Source organism: Mastigoproctus giganteus, chromosome 13, assembly GCF_048544385.1.
Source record: "Mastigoproctus giganteus isolate SK-2022 chromosome 13, ASM4854438v1, whole genome shotgun sequence".
NCBI classification, from domain to species: Eukaryota; Metazoa; Arthropoda; class Arachnida; order Uropygi; family Thelyphonidae; genus Mastigoproctus; species Mastigoproctus giganteus.
In genome coordinates this window covers 58,498,749-58,521,713 of record NC_143587.1, presented here as the reverse complement: position 1 = coordinate 58,521,713, position 22,965 = coordinate 58,498,749, and the positions used below count along the sequence as shown (strand labels likewise).

At 37.2% G+C, this 22,965-nt stretch overlaps 1 protein-coding gene across 1 annotated transcript in view; it reads left to right on the top strand.

The window, feature by feature from the left end:
• The window catches only part of LOC150076086 (BLOC-2 complex member HPS3), a 198,507-nt gene that overhangs the window by 153,261 nt on the left and 22,281 nt on the right, over positions 1-22,965 (top strand). The window contains exons 18-20 of the mRNA XM_090387254.1: positions 1,878-1,966; positions 14,038-14,101; positions 16,776-16,909. Coding sequence (XP_090243380.1) covers positions 1,878-1,966; positions 14,038-14,101; positions 16,776-16,909 — 287 coding nt within the window. The remainder of the gene's footprint in view (positions 1-1,877; positions 1,967-14,037; positions 14,102-16,775; positions 16,910-22,965) is intronic.

The following is a 22,965-nucleotide window of genomic DNA, read 5'->3' as shown; positions in this document are numbered from 1 at the left end:
AGAAGAGACCTGACAAGAGAATTGCCCCATGTACAAACTGTATGAGTGTGACTTCCCACGTCGATGTCATCTACTGGACAGGATAACCTAAACTAACAACCCAACTTAGACAACCAGAAAAGAGACCTGACAGGAAAAATGTCCCAAGTATGACAACATGGACCTGACTTCTCACGACAGCATTATCTACTGGACGGGACCCTGCCCCTTGTGCTTGCCCACAGTATGGACGTTCCAGTGGGAACATGCCACAATTTTGATATGCACAGTTATGTGGTGGCCGTTGGCTCCAAACCACACTCCCTTGTGTGGTCCTATCCTTGCCCCCTCTCCATGGTGGGGGAGGGGACGACCTGTCCCCTCCTCCTGCCACCTCCTCTTTCTTTGCCTGGTGGGGCATGGCCATGCCGCACTGATCACCTGGGGTTGTCTTCTCTATCGACCTCATATTCTCTTTCCCCCAGTCTTCAGTCTCCCCCTTTACTCTACCTATACACCAGCATATGCCCCACACATCTAAATTTAACTACATAAAATTGAACTGTGCTCATTAATGTTTTGGCTTTTCCAATTCCAGTGTCTCCCCAAGATTTTTTTTTTTTTTAGGTCCTAGTCACTGAAATCTCAGGAAATTAGGTGGCAGGGCCTGCCAAGGGTACTATATACTGGTGTACCTGACTTGCCTCCACGGGCTTAGTGTGGCCAATGGTGGGTCCCATTGGGGGCCCAACGGCTAAAAGGTCAGAAGAACAATGGTACACGACATTACACTTACAATATCCATACATTTTTAAATCTCTGGCCTTTACAGCATACTATAACACACAACAATGTATACTACACGGAGATGAGGGAAACCCTTGGTGCCGTTAAATACACTTTATATGGGTTTAATTTTGCATGTAATTTCATTTCAAGGTGCAATGTTTTGCAAAAAAATTCATAATATAGAGAAATTCGTTAAATAGAAGTTTGCAATAGAGAAGTTTCACTCTATATATATATTTTATTTATTTATTATTTTTTTTAATAGAATTAAATAAGCAATTAAATAAATTTTCATAAAAAAATAATAATAAGCAATCACACTGCATATATTATGCCAGTGGGTAGCTTTCGGTTTATAATTTATTTAAAAATACATAGTTCATAGTTTTATCCAATATAGTGTTAAAAGGGGCAACATTATAAATTTAAAATATAATTTGCATAATAAATGAATATTAATAAAGAAGTTTACAAGGTGTGAAACTGACCTTGTTCCCTAGGCACACACCATTTGAAAATTAAGAACAGTCTGTACAAAGTTCTGATTGGGAATGGAAGCTTTTTACTGCTGCCGCCAGTTTTCTTTTGATACATTATCCATTTATTGAGAAAATAATTGCACAAGGCATAGGACTACAATTAGCAATTCACTATATATATTATCCATTTATTTAACTTTGGTTAAATGGGAAGTTGTAGAATGATTAGGGATGAGAGAGAGAGAGAGAGAGAGAGAGAGAGAGAGAAAATTGAATTGAATTACAAATTGAATGTTGTAAAGGCCTTTCACAACCAGAAGGCAAGTAGTGTAAGCTTTGTTATAAAGAGAAATTATCTATAAAGTATATGTTTTGTATAATACTGTGTAGTATTAGTGAAATATATGCACCTTTTCAAAATTTGGTTAAATGCTTCATTTTTTGTTCATTATCATATATAAAAAAACAAAATAGACCATTTTTATGACATAAACAGTTTTAAAATTATTTTACTTGTCATCATTTAAGACTATAAAATGTTTTTCCTTTGAAGACAAGCCTTGTTGTCTTCAAAGTAAATCATCTTCATTTATTATATGAGAATATATATTTTTCAAATGTTTCAGGCTCTTTTAATTAAAATATATATTCATCGCATAGAAGACAGTAGTTTAATCTCCTCATCAAGGATATCTGCATCTGTTGCTACAGGTGGAGTTGTAAGTATTATAATAATTTTTGGCTTTATGTTATTATAATACCAGTAAATTTTTTGATGGATAAGATACTAACAAAAGTTAGAAAATAGCAGCCTATGCACAATGATATATACAAATGCCACAAGAAAATTACTGCTTCTTATATAGATGATCTGTATGTCTTCCAAAGTTATGTGCCAGATTGTGTGTAGAAGTCTCTTGTTATATCACAACCACAAAGAATATAATCACATGGGGAGAAAGAGGTCTAATAGTTTGAGCAAGTTTGATCAGAATGAATGGAACTGGACAGTTGATTCTGCACACATTTCATGAAGAATAATCTCATAGGTAGACAAGCATTAAATCCATTTTGGTTTAGTAAATACATTTTAGTGCTCTGACTTTGGGCCTCCTTACCAGAAGCCATATATGATATCGTTTTACTTGGTTGTCCATCTTCACTCTGAAGCAGAGCTTCTCATCTGCCTCTTGTTGTTTTTTGAGTTTGAGGATATGAGAATTATACTGGTGTGTGAAACTTAAGGACCAGTCAGGTTTTCACCTGTAGCTTCTCATAGGAGTGGCCTGGATATGGGAAAAGCATACCAAAGGAACCTCATGACGTACAGAAATGATGAAGGAAACAACACCAACACAACAACGGAAACAAATCGCTACAGAGGACTTTATTAAAAAATGGCAACATAGCACTGGCTGCCATGATACAGATGCATCACTGCCAAAGATGGAACAAAGGGAAGAGGTGGTCCTCAGTAGGAGATATGGCCACCCCTAATGTCGATGCTGGCTTTGCACTGCCTGTCCATACTTAGAACAACGTTGTTGATAAGTTCTTGTGGTAAAATCGTCCATTCCTCTGTTAGCTCAATCTTCATCTGGTGAAAATTTTCTGGTGGGTGTGGATGTGCCGCTAGGCATCTCCCCAGAGCATCCCATATATGTTCGATGGGATTTAGATCACTGGAATGGGCAGGCCAATCCATACAAACAATGTTCTCACTTTCCAAAAGCATATCAACAGCTGCAGTGCAATGGGGTGTGGCATTATCATCCATATACACGAACTCGGGAACAGTTGCACATGGGGAAGGATTACCTCAGTACAGCAGCATGCACCGGTTACAGTACTGCCTTCCAGTATAACACCACCCCAGACGAGAACACCTCAACCGCCATATCGATCCCTTTCAGTGATGTTTGCAGGGTGGTACCGTGTGCCAACCTCTCGCCAGATTAGCTGACGTCCAGAATCACTGCTGAGACTGAATCTACTCTCATCAGTAAAGAGTACCTTACCCCATTATGCTGCTGTCCAGTCCTTGTGTTCGATGCACCACTGTAAACAGTATCTCCGATGGGCAGGTGTTAAAAGAACACAGGAACTAGTAGTTGTTGGTGACTCTATTGTCAGGGAAAAGGTGGAACATGCTATGTAAAAAGGATAGGTGGAACAGGACCAGGGTATGTCTGCCAGGGGCAAAGGTTGATGACTTTGTAGAGCGGATATCATCTTTCAAGGGCGCAAAAGGTGATATTGTTGTACACGTTGGCACTAATGATATTAAGAGTAGGAGACCGGCAGAATTACTTAACAAGTACAAATCACTGTTGAAAAAAAGCCGTGAATTACGGTTGAATTTGAAAGTGTCTGCAATTCTGCCCAGACACGTTAGGAGGGAATATATGATGAGAGCCTTGTTGATCAATTCGGCCCTGGAAAGATTGTGCAAGGCTCAAGGGGTAGAATTTTTTTCAGCCTGGTCTGTAAAGCAGTCTCTCCTGTTGTTAACAGGAGAGACTGCTTCTGCAGGGATGGGATACACTTAAATAGAAAGGGTGCAAGAATATTTGCTGATGCTATCGAGGCAGTGTTCGGTGGGTCGGAAAACTGCTAGCTTTGGGTGGATACAAGGACTAATAGATTAACAGTAGCCACTGGCAGAGGTGAAGTGATTCTTGCACTGCTTCTATTGGAATGAGCAGCAGCCTGGAAAACAAGATGCAGGGTATTTCAGACACTGCTGGGTGCATGTATACTTGCATGTACGCTAATGCTAGGAGTTTGGTAAATAAATTTGATGAATTCGAGGTATTTCTGAAAACATCAAAGGCAGATATTGTTGGAGTATCAGAGACATGGTGCCACACAGTTATAAGGAATGCAGAACTGAAATTTGGGAAGTACAATGTGTACAGGAAGGATAAACAGGATAGGAGGAGTTATGCTATTTGTTAAAAAACACATAAAATCCAAGGAAGTGAAGCCAGTCGACATCGCTGGACAGTGCAGTGTCAAGTCAGTTTGGTGTGACATAAGCATTGGGAGATCAAAATTGAGAGTACGAGTGTGTTATAGACCTAATGACTCTGATGAGTATAATAAGAAACTATACAGGGAAATAAAGTGGGCCAGTAAATCAGAGAGTCTTATAATGGGGGATTTTAATTTCCCGGATATTGACTGGAATTTGTGGGTTGGTCACTCACACACTAGCAAGGCTATTGTGGATTTATTGGATGATTGTTTTCTACATCAGCATATTTCGGGAGGCAACTAGAGGGAGTAATACTCTTGATCTGATTATCACTAGTGATTCTTCATGCATTAAGAATCTGCGGATAAAGGAACCACTAGGTGTCAGTGATCACAGTGTGCCGAAGTGGGATTTACTCAAAGAGGTAACTACCATCAGGGGTAAAGGGAAGTGTTTTTACTTTCGTAAATGTGACTACGGTGGTCTGAGACAGTATTTAAATTCTATACGGTGGGACCAACTGACGATGTTACCAACAGCAAATTCAAAATGGGAAGTTTAAAGAATTTATCTTGGAAGCTACTAGGCTTTACATACTAACTAAGAAATTGTTCAAGGTTTAGGCCTAAATGGATGTCAGATGAAGTAATGAGACATCTGGCAGAAAAGAAAAATGCATGGGATAATATAAATTAATGGGTGACATGGAAGTTTATGATAGATATAACCTGGTCTGTAACCAAGTCACAAAGGAGATTAGGCAGTCAAAGACAGATTAAGAAAAACACTTGGCAAAGGATGCAAAGAAAAACAACAAAGAGTTCTTTACCTATGTAAACTCTAGAAGGAAAGGGATGAATCAGATTGGTCCACTGGATATTGATGGTTCAACTGTTGATGATCCTGCTGAGGTGGCTAAATGAGTATTTTGCATCTACATTCACCCATGAGGAGTTATTCAGGGAGGGGGAATGCCAGAGGTGAGTTAAACTCTGGCAGTGAGCTAGATGATTTTGTAATAACTGAGAGGAAAGTGCAGGAGAAATATTTGAAAATTAACATAAAAATGGCATCCGGGGTGGATGGGATCAATCCAGTTATATTAAAGGAGGCAGCAAAGGAAGTAAGCAAACCCTTAGCCATAATTATGAGAGCTTCTTTGGACTCAGGGGAAGTACCCATGGACTGGAGATGTACAAATGTGACACATTCACAAAGGAGGATCAAAGGGCGACACAATTAATTACAGACCTGTTAGTTTAAATTCTGTTCCAGGAAAATTAATGGAGACACTGGTTAAAGAAGCACTGCAGGATCATCTATACAAGACTTCTATTATAGCTCGGACACAGCATGGTTTTGTTAAGGGAAAGTTTTGCCTGACCAATTTGATTCAATACTATGATGTGGTCACAAAGGAACTGGATGCAGGGAATAACTTTGATATCATATATTTGGATCTTAGAAAGGCTTTTGATACTGTTGCACATGGAAGACTGCTGAACAAATTGGAACAGTGTGGCATTGGAGGCAAATTGCTGCTATGGATAAAGGGATGGTTGAGTGGGAGAAGACAAAGAGTGGTAATCAATGAACACTGCTCATTGTGGGCTAATGTTATTAGTGGAGTTCCCCAGGGTTCAGTGTTGGGCCCCTTGTTGTTTTCTGTATTTATAAATGATACTGATAATGGTATATCAAGCTTAATGTCCACGTTTGCAGGCGATACGAATGTTGGCACGATTGTTAAGGACACTAATAACAGTACGCTGCTGCAACAGGATCCAGAAAAGTTGAGCAGATAGGCTCAGAGGTGGCAAATAAAGTTTAACATTGACAAATGTAAAATACTACATATGGGAAGCAGTAACCCCAGAGTGACGTATCAACTCGGTGGTACTACACTGGCTGACCGGGCTAGCCAGCTGGGTAAAGTGCATGCCTGGCAACCCAAAGGTCGTGGATTCGAATCCCGCCTCCAGCTTAAATCAGTGTAAAATGCAAAAACTTTGGGAAGTGCATTATGGCCACAGAAGCCGATGCGCCAACAACTAACAAAAAAAATAAAAAATAAATAATACTACACTGACAGTGGTAGAGAACGAAAAGGACCTGGGGGTAATTGTGCAGGCAGATATGAAGTTTTCTGAGCAGTGCAGAGGGTCTGCAAGAGTAGCTCATAGTGTCTTGTCAGTGATATACAGGAATTTTTCTAGCAGGGATGAGGAGGTGATTATCCCCTTGTATAAGGCAATGGTCAGGCCACACCTTGAGTACTGTATACAGGTCTGGAGGCCTCATTTTAAGAAGGATGTAGAGCTGTTGGAACGAGTACGAGAAGGGTAACAAGATTAGTGAATGGAACAAAGGGTTGCTCTTACAAATAAAGGCTTAAATTTTGTAAATTGCAGTGTCTGGAGACTAGGCACCTGCGAGATGATCTGATTGAGGTGTATAAAGCCTTGAATGGTTTGAGCATGCTCAATGCTGATGGGATTCTTCCTCTTGCTCAGAATAATCACCTGAGAGGGCATAAATTCAAATTGAGGAAAGACAGATGTTGGATAGATGTCAGAAGTTTGCCTTTAGTCAGCGGGTAGTTGGTTGATGGAACAGACTTCCATCCTTTGTTGTGGAAATTTATAGCCTAAATGAATTTAAGGCTGAGCTGGACAGGTATTTGAAACGAATGGAGGGGTGAAATGAGAGGGTTTTTTTTTTTTTTTTTTGCTTGCTTGCTTGTATCATATGCCTCTAGTAATTCTAATGAGACAATGCTATGGCGATACCGAACTCTGAAGGCACAGTCCTCGCACTTCAACCTTCCTCGAGCTTCCCAATTATTCAACTCCGAGTAAAGTAATTCAGATGTTGTCTACTGGCCATTTCGTTGTCTGTAGCACTGTATGAAACCAATCAAACGGCTGTAACAATCGTGCTCACCATTTGGTAATTTTCATATAACTGCTGAACTGCTGCTTTTATCTGTTTATGTGAGCCCTCACATCACGATTCTAATTTTTGCATGTGCACTAGCTTTCTACTGAATGGCCACAGTTATGCAAATCACCACAGGCTGTTTCATTTGATTTTGTGATTGTAACCTTTAGAAATAGTTTTGGTCCTTAAACACATGAGTATATTATCTCTTTACATAAGAATTATTCTCCTTACATATAAAGTGTAGTGGATTTCTGAAATTTAGAAGATAATCCGTTCCTGTTCTTTCTTTTTTGATTAAGGATCAAAGATATTAACAAGCAGGAAGGAATATTCTTACTGCATTCCTCATGCATAAAATGTGATCTCTAAAATGTTGGATCTCTGTCTAGTGCCTGATCATATATTAATTATATAGGAATGAGCTTGTTTTTAAATTAGCATTGCTTATTGGTAATTTTTTTGAAAATTTTAAAAAGTCCATCTCAATTTTTGTGCCACTGACCATTAATTTCTCTGCTACTGAAATTAATGAATTTTAGTTTTGGTTTGGTTCCTCCTTGTCTAGGTGATTTTCAGATTACTTTCACTTTTACAAGTTTTTTGTTAGTCTTTGATTTTTATGTAAATATGTCAAATTTCAAGTGATTTCTGATGCTATCTTGATTGTAGGTAATGTACCTTTAGTTCCATCATACTCTTCTTAAGGTTTTTTTTTTTTAATGTGGTTTTCTCCAACTTATGGTTTTATAAGTTTTCATTATGCAGAGTGAGTCACATAAATTTACAAAACTCCTGTGTTTATCATATCATAATAAATTATCAGATTGGTCACACATTTCAAAAATTTCAAATTTGTTGAAAATGTACTGACTAAATTTTAAAAGCCAAGGGGGAGGGGATAATATAAGTTTGTGAAGGTTCATTTCATACATTCTCATTAGACTTACTTTCCCAAATGTCTTGGTAGGGTTATCAAAGAATTGGGAGAAATATTTTATCAAGACAGGAAGGCAATGGACAAGAGATATAAATAAAGGTGAAATGTTAACATCATGGCTGATTACTATTGTGCACTAAAAAGAAAGAAAGAAAGATTTCATTTAAAGCAAAAATAATTATTAAAACTAAAAAGAATGGATTTAATCACATATAACTCAAGTTTAAGAAAACTGTGTACCGTTTCAAAAGTTTTAGCTTTGTTGCTTTATTTGACAAATAAAATTAATTGAAATAAACTTTTAATCATAATTGGAAACATTTTAGATCTCCCAAAAGTATAATATAATAAATATAACTAAATATAGGACAGCACTTTTTTTTAATTGGAGAAAACCCTTGACATTATTAAACAAGATATGCATGTGTGTTATTTTTGAGATTAACTTTGCGGTATAATGGAAAGTAACATATTGAAATAAAAACAATGAATTTTTTTTCCAAATTTGCACACCACTGAATGAGTCATCTACAATTAGCAGACTCCTGCTGTATTTATGTGGTTTTATTATTATATTAATTTATCTTAAGTAATATTAAGTAAAATATTATACCTTTAAAATTTTTTAACTTTTTTTTTTATTTTTGATTTGATTTTTGAATATAATTTTACACTAGGCAACCAGATCAAAATAAGAAGAAATTAATATTTAAAAGCATTTATCTACAAAGTTTTAATTTTTCCAAATTTTCAAAATTCCGTGACGAAATCCACTACAGAGCTGGTAATGGAGTGATGTGATGATATCTGGCTGAGAGATGAGAGAGACTCATTATTATAGCCTTAGAACCCATTCAACTAATATAAAGAATTATAGTTAAAGGAGATCAGTTTCATATATGAAGCTTTAGCTATTTATTAATTAGTTGGATTTAATCAATAAAACTAAAAGCAATTGCTTTTAGTTTTGTAAAAATATCATCTGTAAATTTTGTAAAATATCATAGGTTTATTTCATATTACTTTCATGTAGAGTAATGTACTCACTAAGTTTAAATAAATTCGATAATTAACTAGTAAATATTAGCATTAGCATTAGTTCAGGCATATGATGCAAGAAAGCAAGCTTATATACAGCATCAGCCAAAAAAAAAAAAAAAAACCTTTCCATTTCACCCATACTGTCACTCCAAATGTTTGTCTAGTTCAGCCTTAAATTTATTTAAGCTGTCAACTTCCACAACAACAGATGGAAGTCTGTTCCAGCAATCAACTACCCCCTGGCTAATTGCAAACTTCTGCATATCAATTCTACAACTGTCTTTCCTCAATTTGAATCTATGCCCTCTCAGGTGATTATTCTGAGCAGGAGGAAGAATCCCATCAGCATTCAGCATGCTTAAACCATTCAAGACCTTATACACCTCGATCAGATCACCTCACAGGTGCCTAGTCTCCTGATGCTGCAACTTGTAGAATTTAAGCCTTTCTTTGTAAGCGCATCCCTTTGTTCCTCTCACAAGTCTTGTTGCCCTTCTCTGTACGTGTTCTTGCAACTCTACATCCTTCCTAAAATGAGGTCTCCAGACCTTTATGCAGTACTCAGGGTGTAGTCTGACCATTGCCTTATACAAAGAGATAATCGCCTCCTTGTCTCTGCTAGCAAAATGCCTGTATATCTTTGACAAAACTCCATGACCTGCTGTGACAGCCCATCTGCACTGCTCAGAGAACTTCATATCTGACTCTTTTTTTTTTTTTTTTTTTTTTTTTTATGTAAACCCCAAACACGAGAGGTATTAGAACCTATAGTACTTAGTACTGTGCTTGGGTGGGAGGTTGAGAAGACGAAAGAAGATATTTGTTGACATTGGACTTGAACTTCTGTAGACTGCAATTTTCAGGAAATATGTATGAAGCAAGGTTGTTCCAGAAAACGTCAGTTGAATGAATAAACGAGGAAGATGAAAAGTTGGTTCTGTGAGTTGGAAGTTGGACAGTAAATGGATGTTGGCTGGTGGCGGTACGTGTTCGGACTGTTTTGAAAGAGAGAGCGGGAATTATTGAAGCCAATTCAGAAAAACAGTGCCCATGGAAGTATCTGTAGAAGAGGCATGCAGCAGAAACAGTATGTCTATGAGACAGCGAGTGGAGAGACTCTGTTAGAGATGAATCATTAATTAACCTAACTGCCCTCTTCTGAATGGAATCAAGAAGCCTGAGAGAGGTTTTGGGGGCACCACCCCAGATGTGGGAACAATATTCCATGGCAGGGCGGATTTGCGATTTATACAGAGTGAGCAGCTGTTTGAAAGAAAAGTAACGTCGTGAGCGAAAGAGAAAACCAAGTTTTTTAGATGCAGAGGAAGAAATATTTGTAATGTGCTTGTACCAAGAGAGATTAGAAGTCAGGGTAATCCCCAAAAGAGATATATCATTTTGCCTAGAAATTGGAGTGTCACTAAAGATAAGCATAGGAGCAGAAGAATCCTTTTTGCGAGATATAAGACAAGACTGAGTTTTAGAAGGGTTGAAATCAGCTAAGTTGTCTTTGCCCCACTGGAGAATTACCTGAAGATCAGCATTTAAGGAATTGGTAGCAGATTTTCAAGAAGTTGAAGCTGATTGAACAGACAAGGTTTCTCAAAATGGAAAGTGGAATGAATGTGCTATCATTGGCAAAACTATGGATAGGATTTCCAGTCAATGGAAGAAGGTCATTAATATACAAGAGGAAAAGAGTGGGGGAAATAACTGAACCTTGGGGGACACCGGCATTAGTAGAGAAGTTAGAAGACAGAGAGCCATCTACTATCACCCTCAATGAGCGATCAGAGAGAAAACTGGATAACCAATTACTAAAAACAGTTGGCAAACCATAAGATGAAAGCTTGTTTAGAAGACCTTTATACCAAACACGATCAAAAGCCTTTGAGATGTCAAGAGCAACACTTGTGTTTCACCGAACCTTTCCATTGAATTAGTCCATAAATGAGTAACATAAGCCAGAATATCACCAGTGGATCGACACTGACGGAATCCATACTGGCGATCGTTGATCAGACAGAAGGTTTCTAAGTAGTTTAAGAGTTGGCGGTTAATTGATTTCTCCATTACTTTAGAAAAAGTAGAAGTAATTGCAATGGGACGATAATTGGATGGGAGGGATTTGTCACCCTTTATAGGAACTGGCTGGATATGAGCAAATTTCCAAGCAGAAGGAAAAATACTTTGGAATAAGACAGTGAAAAAAGACGACACAAAACAGGAGTAAGTTCAGGGGCACAGGTTTTGAGAACAAGTTGAGAAATACCATCAGGACCTGGAGCTTTCTTAGCATCAAATTCATCAAAATCCCTCTCACATCCTTTTGACAGAAGACCACAGTAGTCATTGAATGGAGTGTACTGGGAATGGTTTGAGGTGGTTTACCAAGATCATTAATACATGAGTTGGAAGAAAAATGGGATGCTACAAGTCAGCTTTATCCTTCCCTGAAGTGACAACAGAACCATCTGGTTTGGACAGAGGTGGGAGCAGAGATGGGCAAAAGTTGCGGCCAATAGCTTTGGCAAGAGACCAGAATACTCGGCTACCATTAGGGCAAGAAGCAAGTTTTCTACTCTTAACCTGTTCAAACTCTAGTTTGGACTGATTAATAACTGCTTTACAATTGTTGTGAGCTTTGGTGTAGGCAGAAAATGAAACTGAAGAATTAGAAACAAGCCAATTACGATATGCAACATTCTTCTCTTGAAGAGCCTTAGCACATTTATTGGAAAACCAAGATTTAGATAAAGGATGAGATTTTAAAGTGGAGTGTGGGATAAAGGATTCCATTCCTGCAAGAATAATTTCACTGACACGATCTGAGCAAACGTTGATATGAGAAGTTTTGAAACAGTAATCCGACCAAGGAAAAGAAGAAAAGAAGTCTCGCAGGTCATCCCATTTTGCATTCTTGTAATGCCAAACAATACGAGGTTTGGAGTAGCCATGAGATAAAGATTCCATTGGAGAAGAGACAATCACCAAGTTGTGATCTGAAGTGCCTAAAGGACCTCTCACTTCGACCGTGTACTTAGAAGGGTTGTTTGTGAGAAAACGATCAAGCGTATTAGTTGTATGATTAGGATTGTCCGGTATTCTTGTAGGTAAATGAACAATCTGTGCAAGGTCATTAGTAATTGCAAAAGCCTCAGCATCTCGACCAGCTGGGTCGGTGTGACTAGAAAATGGAAGCCAGCTGCAGTTGTGAACATTAAAATCACCAAGGAAAATTACCTCACTGTTAGGAAAGTTGGACTGGAAAAAGTCAAGCTGCAAAGAGAGAAAGTCCAAGAGCTCCAAGTGATTAATGGAGTTGGGAGAACGGTAGAGACAACAGATGAATTTGACACAATGAGGTAGAGAGATTTTAAACCAGAGAAGATAAAAGAGAGGAGATTCCAAATTGCCAAATCTCTGACAGGAAATATCAGAACGGACATATGCACAAGTACCACCTTTGAGTCGAAAGGAATCATACAGCGAATAATTTGGACATCTGAGATGAGCAGTAGTTGTATCAACTGATAACTGAGATTCTGTCAGAAAAAGTACATGGGGTGTGGCAGACTGCAAGTGGAAATGGACATCGTTGAGATTAGAATTGAGACCACGTATATTTGTGAAATGAATTAGGAAGTGCTTGGGAGGTTTAGTCTTTTCGCAGATAAGCTTGCTGTATTAGTTTGACAATTCATGGTGTATTCAATAGTATGAAAAAGTGGGTGGGACATGCTGTGTATGAAGTAATGAAATTTTTTTTCATTTTGCAAATGGATATGGTGCACACATGGTAAGAATATATCCAGATCCTTGACATAACATTACCTCGTCAATGCTCCCCGCATACACACTACTCGGACTCCCTCCAGTCACTATCTGGCAGAGTAGAGGTAGCAAGATTATACACTAGCTGATCCAGAAGCCTCCTAGAGAGTTACCAATAGGTTTGGTCCAGTGTAAAAACTAGCAACCGGCCTGCGAACACCATTTTAGAGCTGTACCCTCGAAATGTAAGGAATATCGGATCTCGCCATGATGTTCATCATAACCTCAAAAGTCATCAATCATACTGCATGATGGAAGAGATAGGGAAGTGTTGACCGGTTCACAATTACCCACGATTTTTTTTCATTCTCCACCTCCCTGAGTATAGTACCACACAGTTGGTACATTTCTCTTGGGTTATTGCTACCCATATGCAGTACTTTGCATTTGTCAATGCTAAACTTCAGTTGCCACTTCTCAGCCCGTCTGCCTAACTTTTCTATATCCTCTTGCAGTAGCATACTGTCTTTATTAACAACTCTGCCAACCTTTGTATCATCTGCAAACTTGGACATTAAGCCTGATATACCATCATTGATAAATACACAAAACAACAATGGGCCTGGAACTGGAGTGCCTGGAACCCTGGGGCACTCCACTAATAACATTAGTCCATGTAGAGCAGTGTTCATATATTACCACTCTCTGCCATCTCCCACTCAACCATCCCTTTATCCATTGCAGCAACTTGCCCTTAATGCCATTCCGCTCCAATTTGTACAGCAGTCTTCCATGTGCAACAGTATCAAAAGCTTTCCTGAAATCCAAGTATATGTATCAAAATTATTTTTTGCATCCAGTTCCTTTACGACCACATCATAGTATCCAATCAGATTGGTAAGACAAGACCTCCCCTTAACAAACCCATGCTGTGTCTGAATTTTTACTGCAGTCTTGTCTAGGTGATCCTGTATCACCTCTTTAAAGTTTATAAAATCTTTAAGGTTTATAAAGCCAGTAACTGCACATGTGAACTCATGAATACAATTAAAATTCACTACACTTAATAGTGCATATAATATAATAATAGAATTTTATAATTGTTTGATATTTTTCAGCCTAGAACTGCCATCCTTTTTGGGAGCAGATATTCGTGGCTAAATGAAGCACCTCCATTCAGTGGTGAGATAACTAAATTTTTCAAACTACTTAGAAATTTAATATGAGAATTCTATATAATCAAATCTAATCTAATTATTTATATACTTTTATTATTTTGCAATGCAGTGTTCAGTCAGTTTGGTGGGACGTAAGTACTGGGGAAACAAAAATGAGGCCAAATGACTGATGAGTATAACAAACAGTTAAACAGACATTTAAAGAGAATGGGCCAATAAACCTGAAAAATATATGCTTTGCTACTTATCAGCCAAAATCTTTAGGGAAAGACCAATATATACCCATTATGGAATGAACAACTAGTCTACTATAACTTGCCTAGGTACCCTAATTCTTAACCTCCTTAAATGTTGGAATCAAGCAATGGACCTTCATGCTATTGCCCTTAACACATCCACTGCAATTTGATTTAGTTTCCATTAAATGCCTCTTTTCTCTACTTGAACATTTCTTTCTAATCAAAGAAGACCTTATGTTATCCTTCATTAAGCTCATTCTATCATTTTAAATTTGAGGATCAATTATTAACCAAAGACTCCATGACAGGTATCAACCAAGGTGGTTCCTTATAAGCTCTGCACTTTGCTGGCATCTTTATACCATTTTTAAATAAAAATCCAGGATTTTTGCCCACTTTACTCAGCCTATGCCCTCTAACTGGAAATCCCAACCAGCTCTATCTGAAGAGGCAGCAAATGTTTCATTTGCCATTTCAAACTTTAATAATTATCTTACATTCTTTAACCTGAAACTGTATTTAGTTAAAATTCAATATGTCAACTTCTCACTAGTGCTGAGCCCCTCTCTTTTGTCACTTCTTGCCCAAGGCGAGACACTAAGTTCAGGTTTTTAAGTTTTTTGGAATATTTTTTGACTCTAAACTCAGCTTAAAAACTCATATAGAATATCTTAATAAAATATTATGAAAAAACAGCTTCTGGCTGGTGAAATTATATCTAGTAAGGATTAAAATACGAACATTATTGGAACACATTTGAATATTTTCTGAAATAATGGATGTTGCAAACCTCTGGTCATTTTTAAAAATGAGCATGGCTTCCTGAGGAATTAATCCCCCCCCCACACAGTTTTGCAGTCAGATTAACTTCATGGTGAAAGAAATAACAGGAGAAAACCACATTAACATCTGGGATTTTGTTGGTGTTGCGATTCTATCCACCTGTCTTAGAAACAGGTGGATGGAATTCACCTCTGGTAGAATTTGTACACTTCTCACCAAACTCTGCAGTACAGCTAATGCATAACCCTGATCTTAATGTGGACCATAAACATGATACAGTGGTCACAAAATCATTGCTAATATTCTATAGCTGAACTGGCACTGCACTGAAAAAGAAATGGAAACAAATTCCTACTGCCTGTTACAAGGAATGAACAGATCAATGCTGTCATTGAGGCCAAAGGTAGACCTACATACACCTTCAGAGAAGTCTTATTAATTTATTCATTAAAACTCATTTTTATGAACATAATGGTATTAGTATCCAAGTAATTTTAGTAGGATACTTTATATTCCCAAATGACACACTTTTTAATTTTCTCTAAATTCAGACATATTTCAAATAAGTTGAATTTCTTACATTTGCTCTGACTTCTTAAATTTTATCAAAAATACAGTAGACTTTCAGAATAACAGCACCCTCGGGGATTCACAGTTCGATTATTTTAATTTTTCCTTTACTAGAAAGTTTTATTTTTTAATATATTTAATGCAGAAAAAATGAGGCTAAATAAGAAATAGAGAGATTAAGAATGCAATTTTATTAACTGCACATAAAAACATAAACATGTTGATGATCCAATGTTATATTCTGCCACTAGTATACTTCTGCTTACATCCCATTCTATTTTCTTGATTATATCAAGTTTAGTCTGCTCAGTAGCATGGTGGTATTATCACTGTCCTCCCCACACCGGGCAGAAAAGGCCCGGGTTTAACTCCTGTCGATGACGCAAGGAACTTTTATGGGCTTTTTTCACTCTGTGGCTGAGTTAGTTGGTTTCAGGTGTAGGTAGCAAGGTTTTTTCCCCAGAAAAAACCTTGCTACCTACACTGGGTTTTTTGTCTAGCAAAACAGGCAAATCGACAAGAAAACACACAATTTACAGACAAAATACACGTGGGTATATATGAATTAACTTTCCGGGTGACCTTAATGTAATAGTTTGGATTATATCAAGTTTGTCACTAAGCTTTAATGTTGTTCTTCTTTTCTTCTCTGTATGAGGTTTATTAACTTTAGAAGCCATAGTGAGGGGTTTTCAATTTAAAATAAATGTAAAACAGCAGTATAATCCATGATATCAGTACAGAATTCACTTTCAAAATGGCGAACGTAAACAAATACAGTAATCACATGACTTGCCATTTTCTTTTTTCAGTACTGCAAGACATCTGCATTGTACGTAAATATCCAATCTCAATGTGCCGTTAGCATGAATGTTCAATTATTTTGGGTGCTGTATTTCAACAGCTTACTGTATATTTTAAAAAATTTGATTTGAATAAATATGGCACAGTATAACAGGCTAAATCTATTTGTTAATTGAACATTATTAGCATGTTACTGTTAATTTACGTTTAGACATGCAAGCAATTGATTATACAGTGATATAATGGAACAACTATTTAATACACTTAAACATCTGATTTCAGGTCGAACAGTAACTAGAACTTGTACTTTGATTGAAAATTCTACTTCTGACTTTTTGGGAAAAAATGGAGGTGAGACTCAAATTCAGGCATTTTGCCCATGTTGGAATTGCAATGAAGATTTATTAAGATTGCAGGTATATATATATTTTTTTCATATTAAAAGCAAAAAAAAAAAAAAGTAAAAGTGAAATCAGCTTGCAACTGAAATTGGAAAAAATTTTAAATGTATATTTGGTTGGTTTTCTATTATTGATATTATCTGTTTGATCATGGCAGCTGGCCTGACACTGTCTTGCTGTGTCTGAAAGTAGTTTTGCTTGAAAATACATGAAAATATCATTGTATACACAAAATATTGGAATTTTTTTTTCATGAACAAAAGTGGATAATTTCTGTCATTTGTTACACATGATAAGAATAATTTTCTTCAATTTTGAAATGTTGCCTCCTATCAGAGAAAAATGTTGCATGAGAGAAAATGTTCTTTCTGCTTCAGTTGAGGTGGCTTCAGTATATTTCAAACATACATTTATGAGATTCACATCAGTTTCAACAAAATGTCCTTCAGCAATCTTAGCAGTGTTCTTTATATTCTCTAATCTTGATTGTAGAAAATGTTTTAGAACATCTTTCATTTACAGCCAGCATGACCATTATTGCATGAGGAACAGTTAATTACAATTTTAATGGCAATTTTATAACTATTTGCAAAGATTTCACCAGTCTCATCCTTTTTCTGAGGTGATATAGCATCTGGTGTTTGAAAAGTACATATTGAAGGAGAGATCGTGTGGATTGAATTCAGTAGCAGTTGTTTCAGGAAGTGAAGTTGCATCCTCTCATCCAGGCTTTTGGCATTATCCTTCACCTTGTAAAAAATTTTTTGCATAAGTAAAGTGCAGCCTGGAAAACAAGATGCAGGGTATTTCAGAGACTGCTGAAATAGCAGTCTAGAGAGTCATTGCAGTACAAGTAAACACATGGATTGTGTTAGAGTAACTAAGAATAGGAACAGGTGCATGTATACTTGCGTATACACCAATGCTAGGAGTTTGGTAAATCAATTTGATGAATTTAAGGTGTTGCTCAAAATATCAAAGGCAAATATTGCTGGGATATCAGAGACATGGTGTCACACAGCTATAAGGAATGCAGAACTGGAATTTGGGGTGTACAGTGTGTATAGGAAGGATAGACAGGATAGGAAGGGAGAAGGGGTTATGCTATTAGTTAAGAATCACATAAAATCCAAGGAAGTGCAGCCAGTCGACATCGCAGGGCAGTGCAGTGCAGTGTCGAGTCAGTTTGGTGTGACATAAGCATTGGAAGATCAAAATTGAGAGTGTGAGTGTGTTATAGGCCTAATGACGCTGATGAGTATAATAAGCAACTATACAGGGAAATAAAGTGGGCCAGTAAATCAGAGAGTCTTATAATGGGGGATTTTAATTTCCCGGATATTGACTGGAATTTGTGGGTTGGTCACTCACACACTAGCAAGGCTTTTGTGGATTCATTGGATGATTGTTTTCTACATCAGTAGTTTCAGGAGGCAACTAGAGGGAGAAGTACTCTTGATCTGATTATCAGTAGTGATTCTTCATGCATTAAGAATCTGCAGATAAAGGAACCACTAGGTGCCAGTAATCACAGTGTGCCGAAGTGGGATTTACTCAAAGAGGTAACTACCATCAGGGGTAAAGGGAAGGGGTATTGCTTTCGTAAAGGTGACTACGATGATTGTGGTAGTGGTAGTAGTAGTAGTGGCATGTTATGCAAGAAAGCAAGTGTATGAGCTTATGCAGCATCAGCCAAAAAAAAATCACACCATTCACTCCAAATGCCTGTCCAGTTCCTCCTTAAATTTATTTAAGCTATCAAATTCCACAACGACAGATGGAAGTTTGTTCCAGCAATTAACCACCCGCTGGCTAAAGGCAAATTTCCGCACACCTATTCTACATCTTTCTTTTCTTAATTTGAATTTATGCCCCCTTAGGTTCGTAATCTGAACAAGTGGAAGGATCCCATCAGAATTCAGCATGCTCAATCCATTCAAGGCCTTATATACACCTCAATCAGATCATTGTGCAGGTGCCTAGTCTCCAGCCACTGCAATTTACAGAATTTAAGCCTCTCTTGGTAAGAGGATCAATTCATTCCCCTCACCAATCTTGTTGCCCTTCTCTGTACGTGCTCAAGCAAATCTACATCCTTCCTAAAGTGAGGCCTCCAGACCTATACGCAGTACTCAAGGTGTGGCCTTAACATTGCCTTATACAAAGGGATAATTACCTCCTTGTCTCTGCTAGCAAAATTCCTATATATCATTGACAAAACTCCATGACCTGCTCTGGCAGCCTGTCTGCACTGCTCAGAGAACTTCATATCTGACTGCACAATTACTCCCAGGTCTTTTTCATTTTCTACCACCTTAAATGTAGTACCACACAGTTGGTACATTTCTCTGGGGTTACTTCTACCCATATGCAGTACTTTGCATTTGTCAAGGTTAAACTTCAGTTGCCACTTCTTAGCCCATCTGCTCAAATTATCTAGATCCTGTTGCAGTAGCACACTGCCATTACTGGTCTGAGACAGTATTTAAATTCTTTATACGGTGGGACCAATTGATGATGTTACCAACAGCAAATTCTAAATGGGAGGCATTCAAAGAATTTATCTTGGAAGTTACTAGGCTTTACATACCAACTAAGAAATATTGTTCAAGGTTTAGGCCTAAATGGATGTCAGATGAACTGTACAGGGAAATAAAGTGTCCATATAAATATGTACACTTTATTTCCCTGTACATATAAATTAATCAGTGATACATGGAAGCCTATGATAGATATAAGCTAAGCTGGTCTGTAACCAAGTCTCAAAGGAGATTAGGCAGGCAAAGGTAGATTATGAGAAATCTTTGGCAAAGGATGCAAAGAAAAACAGCAAAGAGTTCTTTACCTATGTAAACTTTAGAAAGAAATGGATGAATCAGATTGGTTCACTGGATATTGATGGTTGAACTGTTGATGATCCTGCTCAGGTGGCTAACAAACTATATGAGTATTTTGCATCTACATTCACACATGAGTTGTTCAGGGAGGGGAATGCCAGAGGTGAATTAAATTCTGGCAGTGAGCTAGATGATTTTGTAATAACTGAGAGGAAAGTCGAGGAGAAATTGTTGAAGATAAACATAAAAAAGGCACCCACAGTGGATGGATCTATCCAGTTATATTAAAAGCAAAGGAGGCAGCAAAGGAAGTAAGCAAACCTTTAGCCATAATTATGAGAGTTTCCTTCGACTCAGGGGAGGTACCCATGGACTGGAGATGTACAAATGTGACCCCAATTCACAAAGGAAGATCAAAGGGCAACACAAGTAATTATAGACCTGTTAGTTTAACTTCTGTTCCAGGAAAATTAATGGAGGCACTGGTTAAAGAAGCACTGTAGGATCATCTAGACAAGACTTCAGTTATAGCTCGGACACAGCATGGTTTTTTTAAGGGAAAGTCTTGATTGGATAGTATGATGTAGTCACAAAGGAACTGGATGTAAAGAATAACTTTGATATCATATATTTGGATCTTAGAAATGCCTTTGATACTGTTGCACATGGAAGACTGCTGAACAAATTGGAAGAGTTTGGCATTGGAGGCAAATTGCTGCTATGGATAAAGGGATAGTTGAGTGGGAGAAGACAGAGAGTGGTAATCAGTGGACACTGCTCATTGTGGGCTAATGTTATTAGTGGAGTTCCCCAGGGTTCAGTGTTGGGCCCATTGTTGTTTTCTGTATTTATAAATGATATTGATAATGGTATATCAAGCTTAATGTCCAAGGTTAATCAGTGACACATGGAAGCCTATTTTGCAGGCGATGTGAATGTTGGCAGGGTTGTTAAGGACACTAATGACAGTACGCTGCTGCAACAGGATCTAGAAAAGTTGAGCAGATGGGCTGAGAGGTGGCAAATGAAGTTTAACATTGACAAATGTAAAGTACTACATATGGGAAGCAGTAACCCCAGAGTGACGTATCAACTCTGTGGTACTACACTGACAGTGGTAGAGAATGAAAAGGACCTGGGGTAATTTTGCAGGCAGATATGAAGTTTTCTGAGCAGTGCAGATGGTCTGCAAGAGTAGCTCATAGTGTCTTGTTAATGATATAAAGGAATTTTTCTAGCAGGATAAAGATGTGATTATCCCTTTGTATAAGGCAATGGTCAGGCCACACCTTGAGTACTATATACAGGTCTGGAGGCCTCATTTTAAGAAGGATGTAGAGCTGTTGGCATGAGTACAGAGAAGGGCAACAAGATTAGTGAATGGAACAAAGGGTTGCTCTTACAAAGAAAGAAAGGCTTAAATTTTGCAAATTACAGTGTATGGAGACTAGGCACCTGTGAGGTGATCTGATTGAGGTGTATAAAGCCTTGAATGGTTTGAGCATGCTCAATGCTGATGGCATTCTTCCTCTTGCTCAGAATAACCTGAGAGGGCATAAATTCAAATTGAGGAAAGACAGTTGTAGGATAGATGTGCGGAAGTTCGCCTTTAGCCAGCGGGTGGTTGGTTGGTGGAACAGACTTCCATCTTTTGTTGTGGAAGTTGATAGCCTAAATAAATTTAAGGCTGAGCTGGACAGGTATTTGAAATGAATGGAGGAGTGAAATGGGAGTGTTTTTTTTTTTTTTTTTTTTTTTTTTTTTTTAGCTGATGCTGCATAAGCTTGCTTTCTTGCATCATATGCCTCTACTAATGCTAATGCTTGTTCCCCATCTAGTTAGCAGATTGAGTAGGCAATGTGAATCCACTACAGCTTCCTTGAACATCTGAAGACATGATAGAGCTTCTACAAAAATCTTCTTGCCATTGCATACCAATTAGTCAACTTCAGGAAATAAACTACTTATTTCCTCTGAAATGTAGAGTGCATGCATTAAACAAGGCATGTGAGATAGGGAAAGACAATATAATACAAATATTTCATCTTTTTTTGGATTGCAATACTTATTGCATATAACTTTTGATTTTTAATAAAAAAAATGCTGTTTTTTTCCATCTTTTATTTTCAAAAGAACAAAACAAAATATTAATTTTGTAGAATAAAAAATGTCTAGAAAAACTTATGGATTTTTGAATTCTGCTTGGACAGTACCATCATGTCATCTTTTCTTAATGCATTCTAATATTTACTGTAACTTTTTTATTTTTTAATAAAAAATTGAAAAAAAATTGTTCTGCTGAAAATTAAAAAAACAAATATTTTAGGGATAATAGATCCATGTTTATAAAATATAAACATGGATCTATTAGTCTCTTCTATTTTCAGTTTAAAATACCATTATGAGTGCAAAAATTCAAACATGCACATATAGTTTTGCTTATTATGTATATAAATATATATATTTTAATTATTATACTATTTGTTACTTTCATTTGATACTGTTAGTTACGTCCATTTTCAGATTTATTTGTAATCAGTAATTCACAATATGCAAAATTTGAAATTATGTACATTGCTTCCTGCAGAGTAGTGTCCATCTTGAGACACAGTAAAGTTTCACATTCTCAGCTTTATTATGTGAAAATAACGAATCTTGCATAAAAAATTCTTGTAAAGTTGCAGATGTTTATACAACCAGTGGAAGAGGAAAGAAAGTAACTCAGAACTATAAGCAAATACTTAATTTGGAACTTTGTAGTGATTCAGCGGTTTATGCTGTCAGAAACTGATGCTGTTTTGACTATATTTAGGAAAGTTGAAAACATCAGATTACTATTTTGGAAAGGCACCTGTTGGGTGCCTTGTTGCTACTGCCAGGTTAAAAAACTGTTTTTATATACACAAAATTACTACCTTGTTCCAGTTTTTGGTTATTTAATCTACATTTAAGTTTTCCTTGTCTCATCCAACTTGATAACATTTGTTTTTGTACAACATTTGTTTTTGTGTAACATTTGTTTTTATTTTCATGCCAAATTCGGCTTTGCTAAAGAAAGCCAACACGACAACCATGGCAAACTTTGGGAAACTTGCCGAGCAAACTGGTTTGCCGCTACCTAAATTGCTCCCTGCATTCTCAGTAAACAGATGGTGCTTGTTATCGGTAGCCACAGTAGAAGTCAAGAATAATGTATTGATTGACACATAGGCGTGACAGATGATGTAATGATTA